This window comes from Mesoplodon bidens, assembly GCF_964165515.1.
Source record: "Mesoplodon bidens genome assembly, chromosome: 15".
NCBI lineage: Eukaryota > Metazoa > Chordata > Mammalia > Artiodactyla > Ziphiidae > Mesoplodon > Mesoplodon bidens.
Window position 1 is genome coordinate 64,894,490 of NC_138171.1, and position 20,300 is coordinate 64,914,789.

At 54.3% G+C, this 20,300-nt stretch overlaps 1 protein-coding gene across 2 annotated transcripts; it reads right to left on the reverse strand.

Moving 5' to 3' along the window:
• Nucleotides 1-199: 199 nt before the first annotated feature.
• Nucleotides 200-19,498, reverse strand: CCNF (cyclin F). Of its 2 annotated transcripts, none has more exons than XM_081256834.1 (17): nucleotides 19,404-19,498; nucleotides 18,171-18,325; nucleotides 17,020-17,126; nucleotides 16,019-16,086; nucleotides 14,468-14,661; nucleotides 13,989-14,042; nucleotides 13,237-13,341; nucleotides 12,846-12,923; nucleotides 10,565-10,716; nucleotides 8,429-8,593; nucleotides 6,408-6,531; nucleotides 5,946-6,126; nucleotides 5,504-5,591; nucleotides 3,498-3,603; nucleotides 3,296-3,423; nucleotides 2,498-2,667; nucleotides 200-1,845 (listed from the first exon to the last, which is right to left on the reverse strand). In XM_081256834.1, the coding sequence occupies exons 1-17, from the start codon at nucleotides 19,417-19,419 to the stop codon at nucleotides 1,373-1,375; spliced, it is 2,364 nt and encodes a 787-aa protein (XP_081112960.1). In that variant the 5' UTR covers nucleotides 19,420-19,498; the 3' UTR covers nucleotides 200-1,372. The 2 variants fall into 2 exon arrangements, with proteins under 2 accessions (XP_081112960.1, XP_081112961.1); XM_081256835.1 differs by having other exon boundaries at nucleotides 201-1,845; nucleotides 3,504-3,603.
• Between the last annotated feature and the right edge of the window lie 802 nt (nucleotides 19,499-20,300).

The following is a 20,300-nucleotide window of genomic DNA, read 5'->3' on the forward strand; positions in this document are numbered from 1 at the left end:
CACCTCAGATGTTACAAATGACATTTAATTTTTTTTCTGGCTAACGTCTCTGGGAAAATTGGTTTTGCATACAGTGTCAGGATAGCACTGAGGGGTTTGAATCGAATTTTCTTTTTTTAGTTCAGCCTAAATAATGTTGAGAATTTAAAAAAATTAATACCTTATATTTTTAATGTTTTTTTTTAAATTTATTTTATTTATTTTTGGCTGTGTTGGGTCTTCGTTGCTGTGCGCGGGCTTTCCTCTAGTTGCGGCGAGCGGGGGCTACTCTTCCTTGAGGTGCACAGGCTTCTCGATCCAGTGGCTTCTCTTGCTGTGGAGCACGGGCTCTAGGCACGTAGGCTTCAGTAGTTGTGACTTGCGGGCTCTAGAGCGCAGGCTCAGTAGTTACGGCGCACGGGCTTAGTTGCTCTGTGGCATGTGAGATCTTCCCGGACCAGGGCTCGAACCCGTGTCGCCTGCATTGGCAGGTGGATCCTTAGCCACTGCGCCACCAGGGAAGCCCTCATACCTTTTATTTTTAATTTTTCTTTTGCTTTTTATCTTAGAGGGATGGAGGATGGAAATAAAGACAGGGAAAGAAATGGCCCAGACATTCCGATGTTCATATGGACATTATCTGTTGGGGACACAGACAAACCATCACAGGAGAAGGGGCAGATTTCTCAAATGAGCTGAGAATATGCGAGGAAGAGAGCCTGTGACCAAGACATCAAGGCCCTGGCCTGCAAAAATGTCAGGGCCCACTCGCCCGGTATTCACACGCAGTCTGAAACGATCCGCGGGGCAGAGTTCCCTCATGATAGGACCCACCACCCAGTGAGGAAAGGAATGGCTGCCTGGGGCAGGGCAGGCCAATGTGGGCGCAGGGATGGTGTGCTCAGAGCTGTTGGCTCCCCCTGGAACCCCGAACCAGATAAATGTGGGAGGGGGTGAGCTGTGCCAGGATACCTGGGTCACACATGTTCTCAGCTGTGAAAGCTCTCAGTTCCCGGGGTGCCTGGGGCTCCATGGGGCTGGGAAGTTCAGGATGTGGGCTTAAGTTTCCCAGAGAAAGCAGGACAAACATGGGAGGGGACAGAGAAATAGGCTTCACACAGTATGGCATGATTGCTTTGAGGCTAAACTTTCCAGAGAGAAGGAACTGAGTTTTTGTTGTGATTTAGACATTCTGATGGTTCGCAATGGGCTCCCCTAGAGAAAGAAACTTACTGCCCCAAATTCTCCTTTCTATTCCCCGTGTGACTGCCGCCAGGGGTCTACAGGGATCCATCTCCAGCGCCCCCCCTCCCCCTTGCTAGTGCAATAGCAGCCCTGCCTCGGCAAACATTTACTTCAGCAAACATTCACTGCAGCAAACGCACTGACACACTCACAGCTTCAAAAAGCCCAAGTTCATGTCCTCCTCCTCACTGTGGGCGGACAGGTTTTTCCTCTTCACCTGTTGCTGGGGAGCACAGCTCTCCAGGGAGCCTGGGGGACGACACTGTACACACGACTTCCTTGCATGATGGTTGCAAGGCTGTGTGTTCAAGTCGCTGCCCGGGGACAGTACTGAGGTAGATCGGGGAAGGCCCCCCAAGCCGTCTGCGGAGTTTGTGGGACTCGTGCTGCTGACAGAGGAGTACCCTGAGGTCATTATGTCCTTGCCTGGCCCCCTCCTGCTGCACAGAGGGCGCTCGAGCCCTGGGGTCCAAGGCGTCTGGCTGCCTGGTGCTGACGCCCGTGTGTCCTGACGCCCCTCCTCCTCCGGGCAGGCCTCCTCATCGCTTGATTCCTGGCAGCAGTGCTGTTCCGGGTTCAGGTAGACCACAGTGACATCGAGGACACCGCTGGGAGCCGTCACTATGGGAGATGGGGGAGAGGTCAGGCCATAGCCTGATCATCAGGGTGACCCCATGCCCGGTCAGGACCCAGGGGAGCCCAGGGTCCAGCTCTCGGCCACACATCCTGAACCTCGCTGGACAGTCCCCTTTCCTTTACGTAAGAAATTGGGGGTGAAGTGTCTCCTTTCAAACTTGGGGTAATACCCAATGTGACTTAGGGGACAGTAGGAAGTGACACAAACTGGCCATCTAATAATTTAGGTAATCCCGAGTGGACACAAAAATAGCAGCTGGAAAATCAACAGAAGCTGTCGAACTGGGCTTCCTGTGCAGATGGCTGACGAGACATGGGGACAGAGCCTCCTGCAGCCTGCCCTGGACGGGTGCCTGAGGGACAGAGCCCAGCAGGGGGCACATCTCACACAACCTTCTAGAAAGGTCTATTCCTCTGTCCCTGACCTTGTGAGGTCCTTCCACCAGCACAGATCCAGCTGGAGCTGGGCGCAGGTTGGGCCCACATCCTATCCTCTCTGTGGGCTGGTATTCCAGGGGCTCTGCTCTCTCATGTCTACCTGTGTCTGGACACACTCTCCTGCAGCTCAGGCTGGGGGCCCTCCTGCCCGCTGTCCCCTCTGGGGCAGCACTGGGTGGTCTCTGGCCCTGGCACTCACCATCGCCTTCCTTCTCGCCCTCGCTCTCTTGGTCACCCTCGTAGCCAGAGCAGTAGTCCAGGCTCCAGTCCAGGAAGCTGCCCAGCAGTGTCTCCTCCTGGCTGGACAGCTCTGCGGTCGGCGTGGTGACAAAGCTGCCCCTGTCCTCCTGGAGGCTGTTCTCCCGTTTCCTGTGCAGTGGGAGAGCCAGGAGCTGGGTCATAGGCAGCAGTGTTGGGAGGCCCAGTCTGGTTCTTGGCACCTGCCTGACCCTGCCCCCATGTGCTGTGAGCAGGGACAACACAGCCACCCAGGAACTGCCCTCAGAAGCTCAGGGCAGATTCACAGAGGCAGAGCCAGCAGCACGGCGAGGTTCCTGCTCATCTGGACTTTGTAGGATGGATAGGAGTTCTTTAGGTGGGTGAGGTGGAGGGGGAGGTTATTCCAGGCAGTACAGCTGGGACACTGAGATGGAAGAGACCGGGGTAAAAGGGATGCACACAATGAGGGCACAGCTGGAGTGCTGGGAGTGACACAACGTGGTGGAGCAGAGCAGTCCCGAACGGCTCACACCGGGCGTGGGGCGGGGCCAGAGCCTGAGGGAGCTCAACCTGTGCTCGGGACCACCATCCCTCACAGGGAGCCAGGCTGGAGTCAGAGAGCCACAATGGGGAAAGGAGACGGTACTGTAGGCAGTGGAGACTACCACCCGCAGCTTCAGTTTTCTGGGGATCTGCTCTCTCCCTGCCGCTCCTCAGGAGCCCCGATGGCTGCACAGGTCACAAGGGAACCCAGGCCTGGCCCGCAGGGCTCACTCACCGCTTGGTTCTCCTTCCAGAGGGAGAGCTGAGGAAGGTGTGAATGTCCCCTGTGCTGAGGAAAGACGCGGGTTCTGGGCTCTCTTGTTTCACCCCTAGAGTTGCACACAACTGGCCGTAGCTCAGCACCTGAGGGGAAGCCGGGGTCAGGGAGGGCCGAAGCCCCGAGGGGCAGACGGGGACCCCCGCTCCCTAGCACCCACCAGCACCTCTTCCTGGCTGATCTCTTCGTATCGCTTGTCCTCGAATCGCTGCTTCACGGCGGTGAGAGAGACCTGCCTGTAGTCCTTGGGGGCATCGTCATGGAAGCTGCCGACAGAGGGACACATGAAGGGTAGTGGGGGGCAGACGGTGCCGGCACCTCCACCCCAAAGGCTCCCATCTTTAGCCGCCACTCACTGAAGTGAGAGAGGACAAGACATTTTCAAAACCAGCCCAGCAATGGGAGTGAAGCCCAGCACTGCTGTGCACAGTCTGGCGGTTCCTCGAGTCACCTATGACCCCCAGGTGCATCCCCAGGAGAAAGGGGAACAGAGATCCACACAGAAACCTGGACACATATGTTCACAGTGGCACTACCCGCAACAGCTGGAAGGTAGAAAAACCCCAAAGGTCCATCAGTGCATGGCTGAATAAAGAAGATGTGGTCCCTCCATCCGGTGGGCTATTTGTACAGTGGAAGCATTATGTAGGTGAGAGGCTGGTCACAAAAGGCCCCATGTTGTACGATTCCATGTTGGTGAAACATCCAGAACAGAAAGAGCCAGGAAATAGATGAGTGTTTGCTGGGGGCTGGTGGGGAGGGGAAACATGAAGGTAATAGGTAGCGAGGGTGGGGTTTCTTTTGAGGGTGGGGAGGATGTTCTCGAATAGATTGTGGTTTGTGGTGATGGCTGCACAATTCTGAAAATACCAAGAGCCTGTTGAATTGTACACTTAAAAAAAAAGTTTCGTTGGTAAATAAATATGTTTCCAGTTTATCTGGATTGGGAAAAAAAAAAAAAAACTCGGTGGGGGGCGGGGGATGGGTGTAGGAAGGCAGCCAAGCAGCAGCTTTTGGCAGCCTGGTCAGGCACCGACTCTCTGCACAGGTCTGAGCAGCCTCAGGGTCAGACACGTGTTGACCTGCCACCGTCACCCATGCTCCCATCCACCAGCGACGAGGTCTGGGCCCTGCAGGAGAAACGTGGTGCACACACTACCCCAGGAAATGCTGACAGGCTCCCCGTGTTAGCGGGGAGGGGGAGAAGCGGCAGATGGGCCAGAGGGGCTGGTCAGAGGAATCTCTAGACTCGTGCCCAAGTTCTGATCTCATCCCCAAGGTGTAAGCAGAAGTGCCGTGCTCAGAGGCTGCCCTGTGGAAATCCAGGAGGCGGCTGGGGCAATGACTGTGGGCAGGTGAAGAAAGTGCATTAGCCCCGAGAGCCGCTGGGATGCAGGGACAGAGAAGCAGAAATGGGCTGGCCTGAGGGCTCTGAAAGGATGACCGGGGCCTTGTCCACCAAGCACCAAATGAAATCTACGAGGAGGAATGGCCTGGCGTAGACAAGCTGGCAGGGGGGTCTGTGGTTCGGGTCAGAGGTTGGCTTTTAGATGTGTTCTGAATCCTGGAAGTGGTTAAGTCTCCCAGGGAGTGTCTGGGGACAGGCAGAAAGGCAGAATTACCCGGGCCCTCGTGTCGGGGAAGGGGACACTGAGGCAGCGTGGCCTGGCGGAGAAAGGAGGAGGTCCCTGGGGGCTTTAGCAGATATGCATGCAGTGGGGAGTGCAGGTGAGACTGAGGAGTGGGAGGAGCGAGTCTGCCAGCCAAGCTGAGACAGGAGGCGAGGGAAAGGGCCAAGCTGTGTGCCCGGAGCTGCGGTCTGCCAACTCCAGAGCTGGAGGCCAACCAGTCCTAGACTGAAATTACCGCTGGTGAGGGAGACAATCTCTTTTCTTATGTTCCACTGCCCATGGAATTAGGTTTGGGTTGGGGGGAGCTGCTGCCCACACATCAAATGTTAAAAACGTATGAAATAAGCAACATGGCCCTGGAATTTCTAAATGTCAATCCTGAGACACGCGGCTCACGCAGGGAAGGTCTGAGTGTCTTGACAGCCCTCACGTGAGAGCAAATTCCCCCTGGACTTGTGGTATTGAGGACACACCCTCTGTGTGTGGGGACAGTCGGGGGTGGGGTGGGGAGGGAATTGCTTCCTTACACGCTTACCACTTTTGATGAAGGCTTAAGACACAGGGGATGAGGTCTTCACAGGAGAACCCAGTGAGGTCCCATAACCGAGTGGTCCAGGGCTGTGCTGGGGAGGAAAGCAGGAATAGTGGGGCCGTTCTGACGCCCACTCATGCCCCACAGCCCTGATAGTTCTGGGATGGAGTTTCCTAGGGCTCAGGGTTGAAAAGGCCCCAGGTACAGAGCATGCGTGCTCACTGTCGACAGCGTGGGAAACATTAAGCTAGAACTGTCTCTAACCTCACCCTCAGACAATGGCTTTTAGTCCATTCTGGTGTTTCCTTCTCCAGGAGATGAACACACTTCTTTTTCTCTCTCCAACCCCCTTGAATTTGAGCACTGGCTCCTGACTCCAGGAATCCCCCGGACCACTGGCTCAGCCCATGTTCTGAGTGGCTGGTGGGGAAGGCCAACTCCTTACTCTGCCCGTGTGTCAGCCTCGCCAGGAGCAGGGCAGCTGCAGCCAGGTGGGCCGGGGCATAGGCGGCCAGGCTGGTGTGCAGCAGGGAGAGCTCACAGAGGAAGCTGCACAGGTGCTGGGTTCTTGGCGCCATGGGGACCAGCGTCAGCAGGACGTCCTTGTAATCGACCACAGTGGGGACCTAGAGGGAACGGGGAGGCGGACGTGGGGTCTCAGCACACAGAGGACCCCTCCACCCACTCGGTGGGGAGGCTGGACCTTAGAAACACCACCCTCGGCGTGGTCAGCCCAGCATCTGGCCCGACTGCTGTGCACACCAAACAGCTGTGGCCTCGCGCCCTCTGGGTCCAGGAGGGCTTCCCAGAGCAGGGAAGCTCAAAGCCATGCAGATACCCTCTGCCCCTCCATGCCCTCACATGACCTCAACTTTGATTCAAAAGGAAAAAGCAAGTGGTCACTTACTCGAATCTTCCCTTCCAAGGCAGAGATGATCTCTCCCATCATCCTCACCAGGTCCTCGTATTTGTACGTGTTGTCTGTGAGCCACACAGCCTCCCGGATCGTCAGGATCTCTTTGCTGATGAACCTGGAGTGTTAAGAAGGGGTCTGAGCACTGAGCCCACTCCCCTTAGTGGGGTGATCACTTTAGGCTTCAATGATGGGGTTGGGGGGTCCAAAGAGTGGACCCGGCTGCCCCTAGCCGCTGAGGGGAACTGAAAAGGTCAGATGAGCCTATCATGGGGGCTGGAAGGGAAGGGGGATTAGTGTCACAGATCAGTGGCAGTGAGAGCTGCTGGACTGCTAGGCATGCAGGTGTTTCTGCAAAACGCACCCACAAATGACATGATCGGTCAATCCTCTTAACGACCCAAGGGATGAGGGTTCGCCCTGCCTTGTGTCAGCTTTTATGGAGCGAGTATAATCAGCTTTAACCCAGAAGGCAGATGAGCCAGCAGAACCAGAGATAGAGGTTGTCTGAAGGTGTGGACCCAGCACGGGGTCTGGCCATGGGAACTGGACTGTCCTTAGGCAGGTGGTCACCCTGTTCTCTACTCTCCACCAGCTCCAACTATCAGGGAACACGCTAGTCCAGCGGCCTGCCGAGGACACCTCCCCACACAAGGGTGGACTGGGACTGGGCCCTTGGCTGCTCTGTCATGGGGACTCTGCAGCTCCCGTGTTTGCTGTTGGCTGGGCCAAGAGAGAGGACAGGAGTTGTAGGGACCGCAGGTGCTGGGGGATGTTATGTGAGTGGGGCGGGCGAAAGCCCTGTGCTCAGAGTAGTGGCAGGTGCTGCTTTGAGAGTGGATGTAGCGGCATCTCGGCTTCTAAAAATCTTTTAAAGTAATTATCATCTCATTGCCAGCAGCCCGTGGTCTGGTACCTCAGTCTCTCATTGCAAGGACGTAACTATGCCATTTAGATCCAGGGAGGCTGGAGACCCGTCTGTTCAGCCCTCTCTGGTGACAAGACCTGGAACGCCGGGTTCCAAGAGCACACATGAGAGGTGCCAGACAGCGTGTGCCATTTGCTCACCGACGCTGAGCCCACGGACCCTGCTTCGACAGCCACCTAGAGACCCCACTTCCCAGTTCCTGTCGTGGCCACATGACCGCGCTCACTGCAAAGGTGGACCTGGTGGCCCCAGGGGTCATGGCAGGTAGCAGAGAGCAAGTCAGGACCTGGGCCTCCTTCATGACGTCATGAAACAGATGAACCATCCCAGTGACACAGGCCTCTGGGTTACCGTGCAGAAGACAAATCAGTCTCTCCATAGTTGACACCACTGTGTGCAATGAGCCTGTTCCTCCCTCGCAAGCCTTACAGATAAGGATGTTGGTCTGGAAAGCACCACCCAGGGGAGATAGCAGACCACGTAGGAGAAGTCTGCTTTAGGAAAACAAGAAAATGCAAAATGTATGGTGGGGACTGCCATCCACATTGTGTCCAAAGGCAAAACTGGGTGGAAAGGTGGATTTAGGTAAAACTTAAAAATGGTCTGATTTGAAGTCAGAGCTGCTGCAGGGGTAGGCTGCCTCTCTGAGGACGCATCCTGCCCACGTGGTTGGAGGGGGTCTGTGGGGAGTTGGGGGTGGGGGGCACATGACACTGATGAAACGCAGGTCTCTGGACGCAGAGTTGAGAACTGGACTGGCAAGGGCAGCCGCCTGTGACCCTCCCTCATCGCTGTGTTGCCCTCAGGGGCCAGGGGAAGAGGGTTCCAGCCTGAGCCTGCCCGACAGAGGCCATGTTCTGGGTCCTGAGGCCACGTGTTGGGATGAGCGGCTGCCCACACACCAAGGGTCAGCCTTGCCACCCCCGTGTGGGTAGGACCACTCGGCATGGGCACCCCCTAAAATGAAAACCCCTGTCATAAGGAGGTGGGGTGCTGAAGGCTTGTTCCACTGAAAAGCCAGCCTGTGAACTGGGCAGCGCCAGCATGCTGTGTTCCGTCTGCGGGCCCAGCCTGTGGGGCTTCTCACCGGGTGCAGATGACCATGCAGGCAATGCCCAGCAGCTGGAGCCTGTACCGGGGCACCAGCCGCCTCCGCAGGTACCGGTCCACGCACTCCACAGTCAGGTGGAGGCACAGGCTCGAGAAGTCCTTCATGGTCGCGACCTCTACCAGCCAATCGATGAGAATGTACCTGTGGGAAGAGCACCATCCCTGAAAACCAGGCCAAGCCTTCATGTGTGTCCCGAATCCTATTCCTGCCCAGCCATCTGTCCCGAGGGGTGAGCAATCACTTTAGGCATCATTGGCTTACCCAGGCACCTGTCCAAGGCTGAGACACCCTGTCCAAGGGGCTGGGAGGCCCCATGACTCCCGACTTTGTTCCTGGGAGGCAGGTGGGCTGCACATATGTGTACTCTGCCTCCCCCACCCCGGGGCCCCCAGGCACTGGAAAAGCCTGGACCGTCACTTGTAAGGGAGCAAAGCAGGTCTGCTCTGTGGACCTGGGACAGGTCACAGGACAGGAGAAAAGTCAAAGTTTATCGTCCTGCAAACCTGTCTTCTCTTTGAGGAACTCTCACCCATGGGGTCATTTACCACAACCCTCCGCAGTGGAGCAAAGAGCCAGAAATGCAGCTAAAGCAGGATTCCCTGAGCCTGTGTGCTGGTATTCTCAGTCACCCAGCAACCGTGATGGCGGACTTGGGCTGGCAGAGCCAACAGACATAGGGTCCCTCCTCGATGGGGCTAAAAGCCGGGCCAGGGACACAGACATCACAAGGGGATACTGCATGCAACATCAAGGATGCCCAAGCATGGTGAACGCCTTCTTGCACAAGGGAGAGGACACGGGGAGAAGAGAAGCAAGAGAGAGAAGAAACGTGGTGGTGAGTGATTCTAGGCAGACAGGAGGGACTGCTCCAGGTGTCAGCCCGGACAGGAGCATCTTTCATAGGCAGAGGGAAGGAGGGAGTGCTGGAGTTGGTGAGGGGAGGAAGGAGGCGGGATGAAGGGGGAACGGGCTGGGGAGGAAGACACTCAAGGCCAGGTGTCTGAGGGTTAGGGGCAGAAGAGGAAGCTTCCTACGCAGACACCTTTGACAAGCTCAATGATCTGACTTATAAAAACAGACCAACGGAACTGTACACTTTAAAATGGTTAAACCTGAAACTAATGTGACATGTCAATTATAACTCAATAGAAAAAAGGAAGAAAAAGTCAGCTGTTGCTTAACATAGAGGAAAATGTAAAGATGCTTAACTCGGGGGTTGAAATGATATTATTTCAATAAAACTACTTTAGCTCTTGAAAAGAAAAGAAAGGTTAAGTTTATGTTAACCCCCACCCCCAGCACACGAAAGGAATAGCAACAGTCCCCTGGCTCCCGCCGCCAAAAGAAAGGCAGACTGGGAGGGCACGGTGTGGGGGAGGGGGCACCACCCCCAGCACAGGCACAGGACTCAAAATCACAGCAGCTTGGTGACATTTAATGTGGGAGCCAAGGACACTGCACCCCCTGCTGTGAGTAAAGACGGAGCCTCTCCAGGGAAGAGAGCTTACCAGGTGCTGGGCTTTGTCTGCCGCAGTACAGCCAGAGCCTGCCCATTATAAATCTAAAATGTATTTGAAATCTCTGGTGTAAGCTTAAAAGATTATTCACATTTTCCATTTTACTCTCTAAACATGTTCTGTGACTGAGTGTAAAAGTGAGTTATCTCCAAACCTTGGAGGAAATGGACCTGCAGGAAGAGGCAGTTCGTGGGGGTTCTGAGGCTGCAGGCACATGGCAGCTGCCCCCACACTTGCGCACGCTGATGCGCGTGATGATGGGTTGGAAAGAAAAGGTGTTTTTTTGGCATCATTTTTGAAAGATGTTTAGTATGGTTTAATATAGTCTGAGGCTTAAAAAGGAAAACTGGAGAGAGCACACATTTATGTGGGAAATTTTTCTTTTCAAAGCCCTGGATAACTTAGGCATTACTGGTTTTAGAAAACACACACACACACACACCCCACACCCCACCCCCCCACCCCCGGTGGGGTTGATGATGCAGGGACCCTGTGACAGGAGGCTCAGCTGAAACAACAGGCAGACCCTGTCACGCGGAGACGGGACGGCTGTCGCTCTGCCTCCTCATCGGAAGCTCTGGCTCAGACCCCTCACCTCATTGTGTCATTGAGTCCCTTCTGCACAGAGAAGACCCTCTGCTTACTGACAGCGTGGGAGGCCTGGAACAGCTGGCAGACTATCTCGTTGGAGGCTTTCGCTTCCAGTCCAAGTTGGTTTCCATGTGCACAGGCTTTGGCTAGAGACAGCTGAGGACGAAAAGACTCGAGGGATGAGCAGGGGGTTTTGAGGCTCCTGCTTCTGAACGCGAGCAGGATTCTGCCTGTACATACACTGGCCCACTTAAACCTTCTAAGCCTTCTGAAACCAGGAGGGCCAAGATTTTAATCTTTTGGAAATAAATAATATATCACGACAGAACATTTTAAAAGGGACAAAAGGTGCATAATGGGATATCAGTTGACTTCCTGCCCGGCACAGCGTCACGGCCAATTCCAGTCTTCTGCCAGCATTTTCTTTTAAATTAAGTTTGTTTCTGCTCACCACTCCCTAGTGAAAGCTGATGCTCTGGGGGAGGGCATGTAGCACAGTGGCCGAGAGCTGGCTGGGGGCTCGAATGACCCGGCTTTAAGACCTGGGTCTATGTGTGACCACAGGCGAACTGGGGGCTTCACTGCACCTCAGTTTCCCTTTTCACCAAATGGCACAACAGCAGCTGCTTTGGCAGATGCCGTGATGATTGAATGAGATGCACGAACACCTTGCTCAGGACCTGCCGGGGCCCACCAAGCCCTCAGTGGTTACTGTCGACCATCTCTACGTATTTCCTTCCAGAGTTTTCTATGCACTTGTAGCAGTGTGCATGTGCATTTGTGATCACGGAACACACGTTACCTTTTCTTTGCCTGCCTCACGATAACGTGGTTCTTTGTGATAGGAGACTTCTGTAAGCGTGTTTTCCTTGTTCTTCCTTTGAGGGGGTTTCTGTTGGTTTTGTCACATTGAGGGTCACCTTTGTGCAGTCTTGTGCACCTTCTGCTCACGCAGTCGACCCACAGGCGCTACCTGTGCCCAGGTGCTTTCTGAAATTCCTGCGCGCGTTTTCACACACACTCATAGGAACACTATTTTATCACATGTTTGCCAGCAAAAACTGCTATCGTTAAAAATGTATATTTTCAGGGCTTCCCTGGTGGTGCAGTGGTTAAGAATCCGCCTGCCAATGCAGGGGAAACGGGTTCGATCCCTGGCCCGGGAATATCCCACATGCCGTGAAGCAACTAAGCCTGTGTGCCACAACTACTAAGCCTGCACTCTAGAACGTGTGCTCTGCAACAAGAGAAGCCACGACAATGAGAAGCCCGCGCACCGCAACAAAGAGTAGCCCCCACTTGCCTCAACTAGAGAAATCCTGTGCCCAGCAACAAAGACCCAACACAGCCAAAAAAAAACAATAAAGAAAAGCCGAAGTGTATTTTCAGAAGTTACTAGCTATCCACTCAAAAACACAAAGACTACGTGTATATGACTTGTTAGTGTGATCAGCCATGATCTCTTTAAACGTGTGCCTTTTTGACTAGCAGAGAGGTCAAACCTGCTCCGTATTTTGACTGCTTGTATTTATTTCCTCTTTTTTGAGTATACTGAGGCCCTGTGAACTTCTACAGGGCCTTACTATTCTTATTGATTAGTCTGAGCTTAAACTAGAACCACATTGTTCATTGTTGTATTTCTTGTAAACTTGTTAAGTGCCTTTTTGGACATAAACATTACAACGTCCTGTGATGTGTCAGGCGGGCCATCCCTCTGTGATTTCCTCCCTAGCTTTTAAGGGCAGATGACTCTCAACCCCCAACTTGGTGGGGTGACAAGAGCAAGCGTCTACCAGCTTGGCAAAGGGGGACTTTCTTTGATTTGTCTTGAAATAATGACTTCTTTACAGCTGCACAGGGGGACTGTCTGGAGAACGCCAACTACAGACCCCTGATGTCCTGGTTCCAACACTGGACAACCTGGTGAGCAGGTCAGATAATGAGAAGAGGACAGCATTCCACACACCCATCTGCTCTAAGGAACTCTAAGTTCTGTTGCCAAGATGCTTTCCCTACAGGCCAACTTTAGGGAGCTGTATAAATTTTGATGCAGATGTAGTCCACAGCACTTAGAAATTAAGTGGCTGGCTGTCTTAGATGCAACGGGCAGAGATGAGGAAAGTGCTTCTGGGCACTCCTCCCCGCACACCCTAGAGCTGAACTCCCTTAGACTCAGTTCCAAACCCTGGGCCACTCTTACTTCGTCCTGGGTGGGAACCTGGCAGTGTTGCCCCCATGGTCCCCACAAGAGGAGGTGTCAGGACAAAGGCCAGCTCCCAGCTCACCTGCGCTTCCCAGCAGCCTTTGGCAGCAAAGTCCCTGAGTTTCCGGAAGCTGTGGAGGCATCGTCCGGGATCTGACATCTGTCAACGGGAGAGTCACCATGCCCTTACATGGTCATATCTCTGGAGAAACTCAGAACCAACCCATAGTCTTCTTATATGTTCCCCCTGACACCTCCAGAGGGTCCCCAGCTGTGCTTTCTTCCCAGCCCTTTATCCCCCAAATGGTGGTGGTCGTTTCAGGGGCAGTGCTGAAAGCAGCCCCATGACCAGCAGCTCCTGGAGCCCCAGGAGGACCCCGGCTGCAGGGGCAGAACCTTGTCCAAGGGCTACTCTGGAGATTGTGCCTTTGGCCAACATAATCCATTCTTTACCCAGACCTAGGCCCACTCACATCCATCTTTCTGTCACTTTCCCAGAGGAGGTACGAGCTGGTCAAACACCCCTGATTAGCAGACTCTTCAAACAGGTCCCGGGCCTGCTTCTGTTTCTCTTCATCCTAGAATAAGTACCTCTAAGTAACCACATATACTGTTCTCATCTTTAATAAAATGAGTTAACTACATTAGAGTAAAAACAACTTCTCTGAAGATACACGATTTGACAACCAACTCGTGAAAGCAAGCCCACGAGTTCTGCCCTCAGGCCCTGCTTCCTCCTACCTGAGGTTTGTGCTGGACTCGGCTCCGGGCACTGCCCGGACGGTGATGGGGGAGGGTTTCCCAAGGTCTTTCGCTCATACTAAGTGTCCCTCCCTGCTGCTGTCAGAGCACCTAGCACCAGGAGCCACCACCTCCCCCAAGACTGCTGCAGAGGGGGTTCCCACATCACAAGGCTCACTAAGTGGAGAGGTCTGCATGAGGAGTGGGAGGGAGCCGCCAGTAGCAGAGCCGTGAAACAAAAAGACCCGGGGTCCTGTCCCACTCGCTCTTCCTGGCTCCACACAGCCTCACAGACAGGGCTCATCTTGGCTTGGAACCCCGGAAGCCCCCTTCTGCTGCCTTTCACACAGTTCCTGGTTCTTGGTGCTTGAAGCGGCCAGAAAGGCGAGCAGCACAAAAATGCAGACCCGCCGTGCCCTGTGTGCTCACCCGGGCCAGGACGCCAAACAACGCAGGGCCCCATGGGATGGCAGAGGGGACTCACCTCAAAAAGACTCAGCACTCTCCCCAGGCAGTGCAGTATGGACGCTCTGGGAGTCTAGAGAAAGGAGGTGGAGGAGGAGGGGTGACTGTCAGCAGACAGAACTTCCCGGGGACTGTCCCTCAGTGTGTAGGTCCTCCTTGCTCCCTGCCCAGCCCCTCTGCGCAGAGGACCGCTCCCTGATTCCAGGCCTCCGCCAACTGCTTCACAGAGCCTCAGTCTTGCCTTTCCAGCAGTCGACCCGTCTGCAGCCCAGCCCCTCACCCGATTCCCCTGACCCTGGCTCCGAGGCCTCCTCTCCTGCAAGTCATTAGCAGATGCTCCCACATCCGCACTATTTTCTGTGCCTCCACTGCTCTCGGGTCCCTGACTTTACATGGTCCACAGCATATCCCCTCAAGGTTTTCTCACCTCCCGGGACCCTACGGGGCTCAGCCCGCCCAGCACGGCCTGCCCTACTTGCACCCCTTGCCAGGACTCACTTTCTGCAGCTGGCACTCCATCCTGAGGCTCTCGTGAACCACGGCCTTGCAGCAGCTTCCGGACACTGACCAAGGTGGGCGGATGAAGAGCCAGATGAAGGGCGCGGCGCCCACATTCAGGCGCTCCGCGAGACTGAAGAAGCGAGAGGCCTTCAGCCCGTTCACTTCCGCCCGGGCCTCATCAGACACAGACACTGAAGAGACAGACAGAACACAGCCTGGGATGTCTCTGGAGGAGGGGTGTGGGAAGTTCCCCAGTCTTTTTGGAAAGTTTAAAGCCTTAAGCCGCTACAACGTGAAGTTGCTGGTGTCTTAGGACAGAAGAGCTGGGATGGGGGCTCCTCCCTTTTCTTCCCATGTTTTGTGAACTAAGTGCCCTGCGGCTCCTCCCAGCGGCCTGGATTCCGAAGATCTGGGAAGGTAATCCCTGCCGTGGAGGCATCAGATGCCCACCCTCCTTCCTGTGGGGAACTGCTGCTCAGACCCCTGTTAATGGGTAGGGGGTTTCTTTGTGGGGTAATGAGATGATGGCTCCAAAATGCGTGGTGATGGCTGCACGACTCTGAAGATACCCAAACCATTGGACTGTACACACTAGACAGGTGAGCTGAGTGGTGTGTGAATTTCGTCTGGGCAAAGCCATCTGACAGGAGGGTGGGCGCAGGACTGCTCATCGTCTGCAGGTCCAACAGTCCTGTCAACCAGCTGTGACCGGGGTGACCTCTCAGCAAGACGCCAGGTCTTTCAGAAGCAGAAAAATGGCGACTATTCCCAAGTCTTTATGCATCTTGGGAGCTGGGACAGGATCAACTGCAGGCTCGCTCCTTAGTGTGCTCAGCAGACAGGCAGGAATTGGGAGAGAGGGCCACACCAGGTTCTTTCGAGGAGCACCTGCCCCTTAGGGGTGAAGGAATCTAGGTACCAGGCTGGCTTTGACCTGTTTGTACTTGCCTCCCACTTGGAGCCTTGGCTCCCTGTGTTACTGACACTTGGCATCAGGCACGCTTTGACCGCTGCCCCAGGTTCCTCAGATGAGCTGTGCCAAGGAGAGAAGCTGGGGTCTACGCATGGGCTGTGGTGTTAACTAGGCAGCCAGGGAGCGCTGGCTTGCCTGAGTAGCCCCCATTCTGAGTCTCTGCTCAGAGTCACTCGTTGTCAACCGAAATTAATGGTTCATTAAAAAAAGAGGCAACTCCCCCAAACTACAAAATCAAACTTCATCCATGGGTCCCTGAGTAGGACACCTCTGGCACAAGCTCCCCAGGGGGGACAGTACACAGCCAGACACAGCAAGAACAGCGACTAAACTGCTGACACAGGCAAGAGCTCATGCTTGTTCTATTAGGTTTTTTGTTTTTGGCTACACCACGCAGCATGCGGGATCTTAGTTCTCCAACCAGGGATCTAACCTGCGCCCCCTGCAGTGGAAGCACAGAGTCTTAACCACTGGATCACCAGGGAAGTCCCTTGTGCTTGTTCTAAAACATCAGTACCAAGTGGGGTGAGGCCAGCCCCAGCGCCAGCCCCAGCCCCAGCCTCACGAGGACTTACGGCCTTCATTGTAGAGGTAGGCTATGCCCAGCTTCACAGCAGCTTCAAAATTCCCTTTTTCGGCAGCCCTAGAACATTAAGAACATGAAACATCACATGATTTTATTCCATAAAGGTTATGTTCCACCAGAGCACTTAAAACTACAGTACCTATTTTCTGAACAGAAAAATTTTTTGGCAATGAAGCTAAATATCAATTATCCATGACATGCTACAACATGGATGAGCCTTGAAAACACACTTGTGAAAGCAGACACAAAAGGCCACATGTTGTATGATTCCACTCATATGAAATGTCCAGAATAGGCAAATCCATAGAGACAGAAAGCAGATTAGTGGCTGCGTAGGGTTTGCATTACTATAGGGAAAATAGGGAGTGACTGATAATGGTTATGGGGCTTCATTTGGGGGTCATGAGAATGTCCTAAAGTTAGATAGTGTTGATGACTGTGCAACTCTGTGAGCATACTAAAAACCATTGAGTTGTACACTTTAAAAGGGTAAATTGTGTGGTTGGTGGACTATGTCTCAGGCAGCCTGCCTGTGACCACTGGCACACTGCAGCTTGCAGCCCCTCCGGCCCTTCCTCTAGGTCCCAACCCCGGCCGGGGAGGTGGGATCAGCCAGTGAGTATAATGTAATAGCATTCAAATCGCATTGTTCTGACCAAAAGAAGAGGGCTGAGGAAAGTTTCCACAGGCAGGTGACCTGCATCTGAGTCACACACAATGGGTCACAGCTCAAGTGGACCCTTCAGAAGCACCACTGTGACTAATGAGAGTCAGGCCTGTGCTGGTGGTGTGGATGACCCATGACTGTGCTGGAAGTTGTGTGACTCGATGGGTGAGGTCGACAGCCCTCAGTCACTCCCTGGGGGATAAGGTGTTGGCGGGAGCAACAAGCAAGAGAAAAATCATTCCCAGGCCTTGAGACACAGACTGGCATAGCAGGGAGGCCCAAAGGTGGGAGAAAGCCACGTTCTTCTCAGGGTGCAGAGATACCTTTCAAAGAGCTTCAGGTTCTTTGGAGAAGGCCACAGCTCCTGGAAGCTGGCACATGCCCACACGCTGGCATGGTTATCCACCAGGTACTTCAGGTGGGAGTGCACCTGAAGAACAATGGAAGAGGGGGAGTGGTGGTTAATCAAGGGACCTCCCAGAAGCCCCGCTTCTGGAGCTCTTGAAGACAGGGTGTAGACAGATGTAGGGTCTCCTGTTTCCCTCCCCACTCTAGTAGTAAAGGCCCAGCCTCTGTGTATCAAAGTAACTAAAAATTGCTTTAAATAGAGAAAAGAGCCCAGAAACAACTTTCTCTGTGGCTCTAAAGATGGGGACAGTGGTCCTGGAAGGGGGAATAAGCACCTAGGCTGAGAAAGGGGATATAATGCTATAATACCTGCAAGGATCAGGGAAATCAACTCTAATGGGAACAGGTAGGTCAGAAATCTGTTTTGAGCTCCTCTACTTAGGGTCTTGCTAGTGGGAGCACAGCTGGGGCCTGCAGGTCAATGAGGGCTCTTAGAAAAGACTGAAACACATGACAGCAGCCTCAGGTAGGACTTCTGTCCTGGGTGATAGCAGGAAGTGCCCAGGCAGGGGGCCCTGAGCACAGGTGAGCATTTTAAGTGCTAAAGCTTCCACTGCCATTGGAAATTCAGCACCCATGGATAGTATGAACGCAATGGAGGCAGGTTTGGGAGTCAAGAGAAGTGGGTTCTTACTGGTGTTCCCCCACTAATTTGCTGTATGCCCTGGTTAAATCACTCAAAGTGAGGCTTCAGTTCCGAAGTCTGCAAAATAACTCCCAGAGTCCCTTTCAGTGCTGAATATTACATGGGCTTTGTCCTCAAAAACATATTCTTCTTCTTCTTAATACTATCTTATTTCTTGAGGGATGCAAATTTCACTGCCATAAAAGGGTATTTTCTCTGTCAAAATAAACATTACAATGAGCAGACTCAAACCTTGCTGTCCTATGTTTTAGCTTTCCTGCAATCAGAACAACCTCAGGCACCTATTACCAATATCACCGTTGTTTTCTCTACCCTCATTTGTAGCCAAAGTTTTTGTTCTGACATTTAAGACACGAAGCCTTCATGGTACAATATAATCAATGATGCCAGGCCTGACACTATTTTCATCTGACAACTTACAGCTCGGACAGCGAGGATGTCTCCAACAGAAAGCCATTTCAGGATATGAAAGAGCACATCTTCAGGGAGACTCAAGATCGTTAGGTTTCGGGGTCTCCTTCTTATTCTCCGCTTTGTAGGATAACAGAAACACTTGGCACACCTACAGTGGATCACTTAAGAAAAAAAATCAGAATGGTCTAAGTGATGTGTTGGAAACGAGTTGTGCTGATATGAAAAGTTACATCTGAACATGATTTAATAGTTACTGTCCTCTGCCCCAGCCATATTTACAGTCCTAAACAAAGATTAAATAAAAGAGTAGTAGTGGTACAGAAGACATCATCATTCATTCAAATATTCAATGAACATTGATGGTGAGCAGTAATCATGTAACCTGGCTATTGGGAAACCTTCTGATTCAGAGCCCAGGTGACAACCAGGAAGGGGGAAAAAAGCAGCCAACGCTGATGATGGTTAGCCTTGCATTTCACTCTCAGGGAGGCGCCTTGACCCTTCCTGATCTCTTTGCTTCTATCTGCACACATGACTAAAATGCATAATGTTAACAAGGATCTGTGGACTTGAACAGTCTGGTTTCCGAGTCCAAACTAGGAGGGTCCACCCTGCAGAGAAGCCAAAGGTGGACTTGGAGGCCAGGCCTGTCCCAGCTCTGCGGATGTCAGAGCTGCCCAGCCAGTCTCAGTGTCCTCTCTCCCCACAGGAGGTCCTTCCAACTTCAACTTCAGCAAGTCTCTGCTGACTCTAAGCAGACAACATAGAAGCTTGAGGCAGGAGGAGCCCATCACCTACAATTCACCTGGTTTCCCACCCGTTCCTTCCTCCAGTCCCGACAGGAGGTGGCTGCTCTCGCACCCGCACGACTCCCTCCTCAGGGCTTCTTCCTGCCCCCCTCCCCTCGCTCTTCACCTGGGTCTTCCCATCATCAATTAACATGCTGCGAAAGCCAAGCGTACACGCAGGGCGACCGATCCCCGCGTTTTACCGCATTTTTCTCATCCCCTTGCTCTAGGACAGCCACGATAATAACCACGGAAACCTGAGCGGCGCTCACGGCCCTCGACAGGTGGCAGACCCCGCGCACCGCTTTCACGCGGAGCAAGGCACTCCCGGGCATTTAAATCGCGCGCCGGGCGGGCGCCGCCGGGAAGACACGCACCCCGGGCCGAAAGGCTCGAGCCAGCCCTGCTCAGTCTCGAGGCCGCCCCGCCGCGCCCCGCGCCCAGCGCTCACCGCCTCCGCTCCCCATAACCGTGGCTGCCGTCGCTGCCGTCGCCGCTATTGCTGCCAGTGCGGCCGGCCGGCCCAAAGCGCAACTCCCCACGCAGGCGCAGACCCGCCCGCCGCCCGCCGGAGTTTTCAAATGCACCAGACGCTCTCATTGGCCCGCCCGGGGGGGCGCGCGCCACTGCTCGGCCGGGCCCCGCCCCCACCCCGCCCCCTCAGGCTCGGGCGCTCGCGATTGGCCGCGCCAGGATGCGAATTCGAACGCCGGCTGTTGATTGGTAGAGCTTGCGCGGCCGCCCCGCCTCCCCTGCCCTGGCGGGGGTTCCTAAGGAGCGTGGCTCCGGGCCTGGCTGCAGCGGCGTCTCTGAATCCGCTCCGGCCCGCATGGACCTGGCCTGTTCTGTGCTTAGGCCTTGTGGTCTACTCGGCGGCAAGAGGTCCCGGCGACCGGAGGCCACGGCGTGCAATGGTTTGTCAGTGAAGGTCTGAGCGGACTGGCCGCGCCTCCGAGCTCGGGGTCTCGGAGCCGGGACCCCGACGTGGTCTTCTACCTGCGGGGACGCAGGCTAGCCGGCACCCGCGGGCTGCGCCTCACCGAGGCTGGCCCTGACCTTTCCGACCCGCACCCCGAGGCCGCACGCCCTGCTTCCAGCCCTTGCTTCAGGCGAGGAGACCCCTGGTTCGGTGGCCGAGTCGCTGTTGGCATAGATCGTAATGCAGAAAGTGGAGTCCAGAGACCTGGTGCTCGAAATCTTCATTGACTCATCCAGCACGTTTGACTCCTTCTTCCCTTGAAACGTGGCTCACCCTGCACCCCTCCTCCATCCCTGCCCAGGGCAAGCCCTCACCTTCTCACTTGGACTAGATATCGTCCCCTGTCAGTCCCCATTGTCTCCTCTTGGT

Excerpts from the sequence above, each read along its gene's own strand:
- CCNF (XM_081256834.1), bottom strand. Across the intron at positions 14,043-14,467 it reads TGGAGTGCCAGCTGCAGAAA|ACTCCCAGAGCGTCCATACT; the intron begins GTGAGTCCTGGC and ends TCCTTTCTCTAG. Across the intron at positions 5,592-5,945 it reads GAGGCTGACACACGGGCAGA|CACAGCCCTGGACCACTCGG; the intron begins GTAAGGAGTTGG and ends TTTCCTCCCCAG.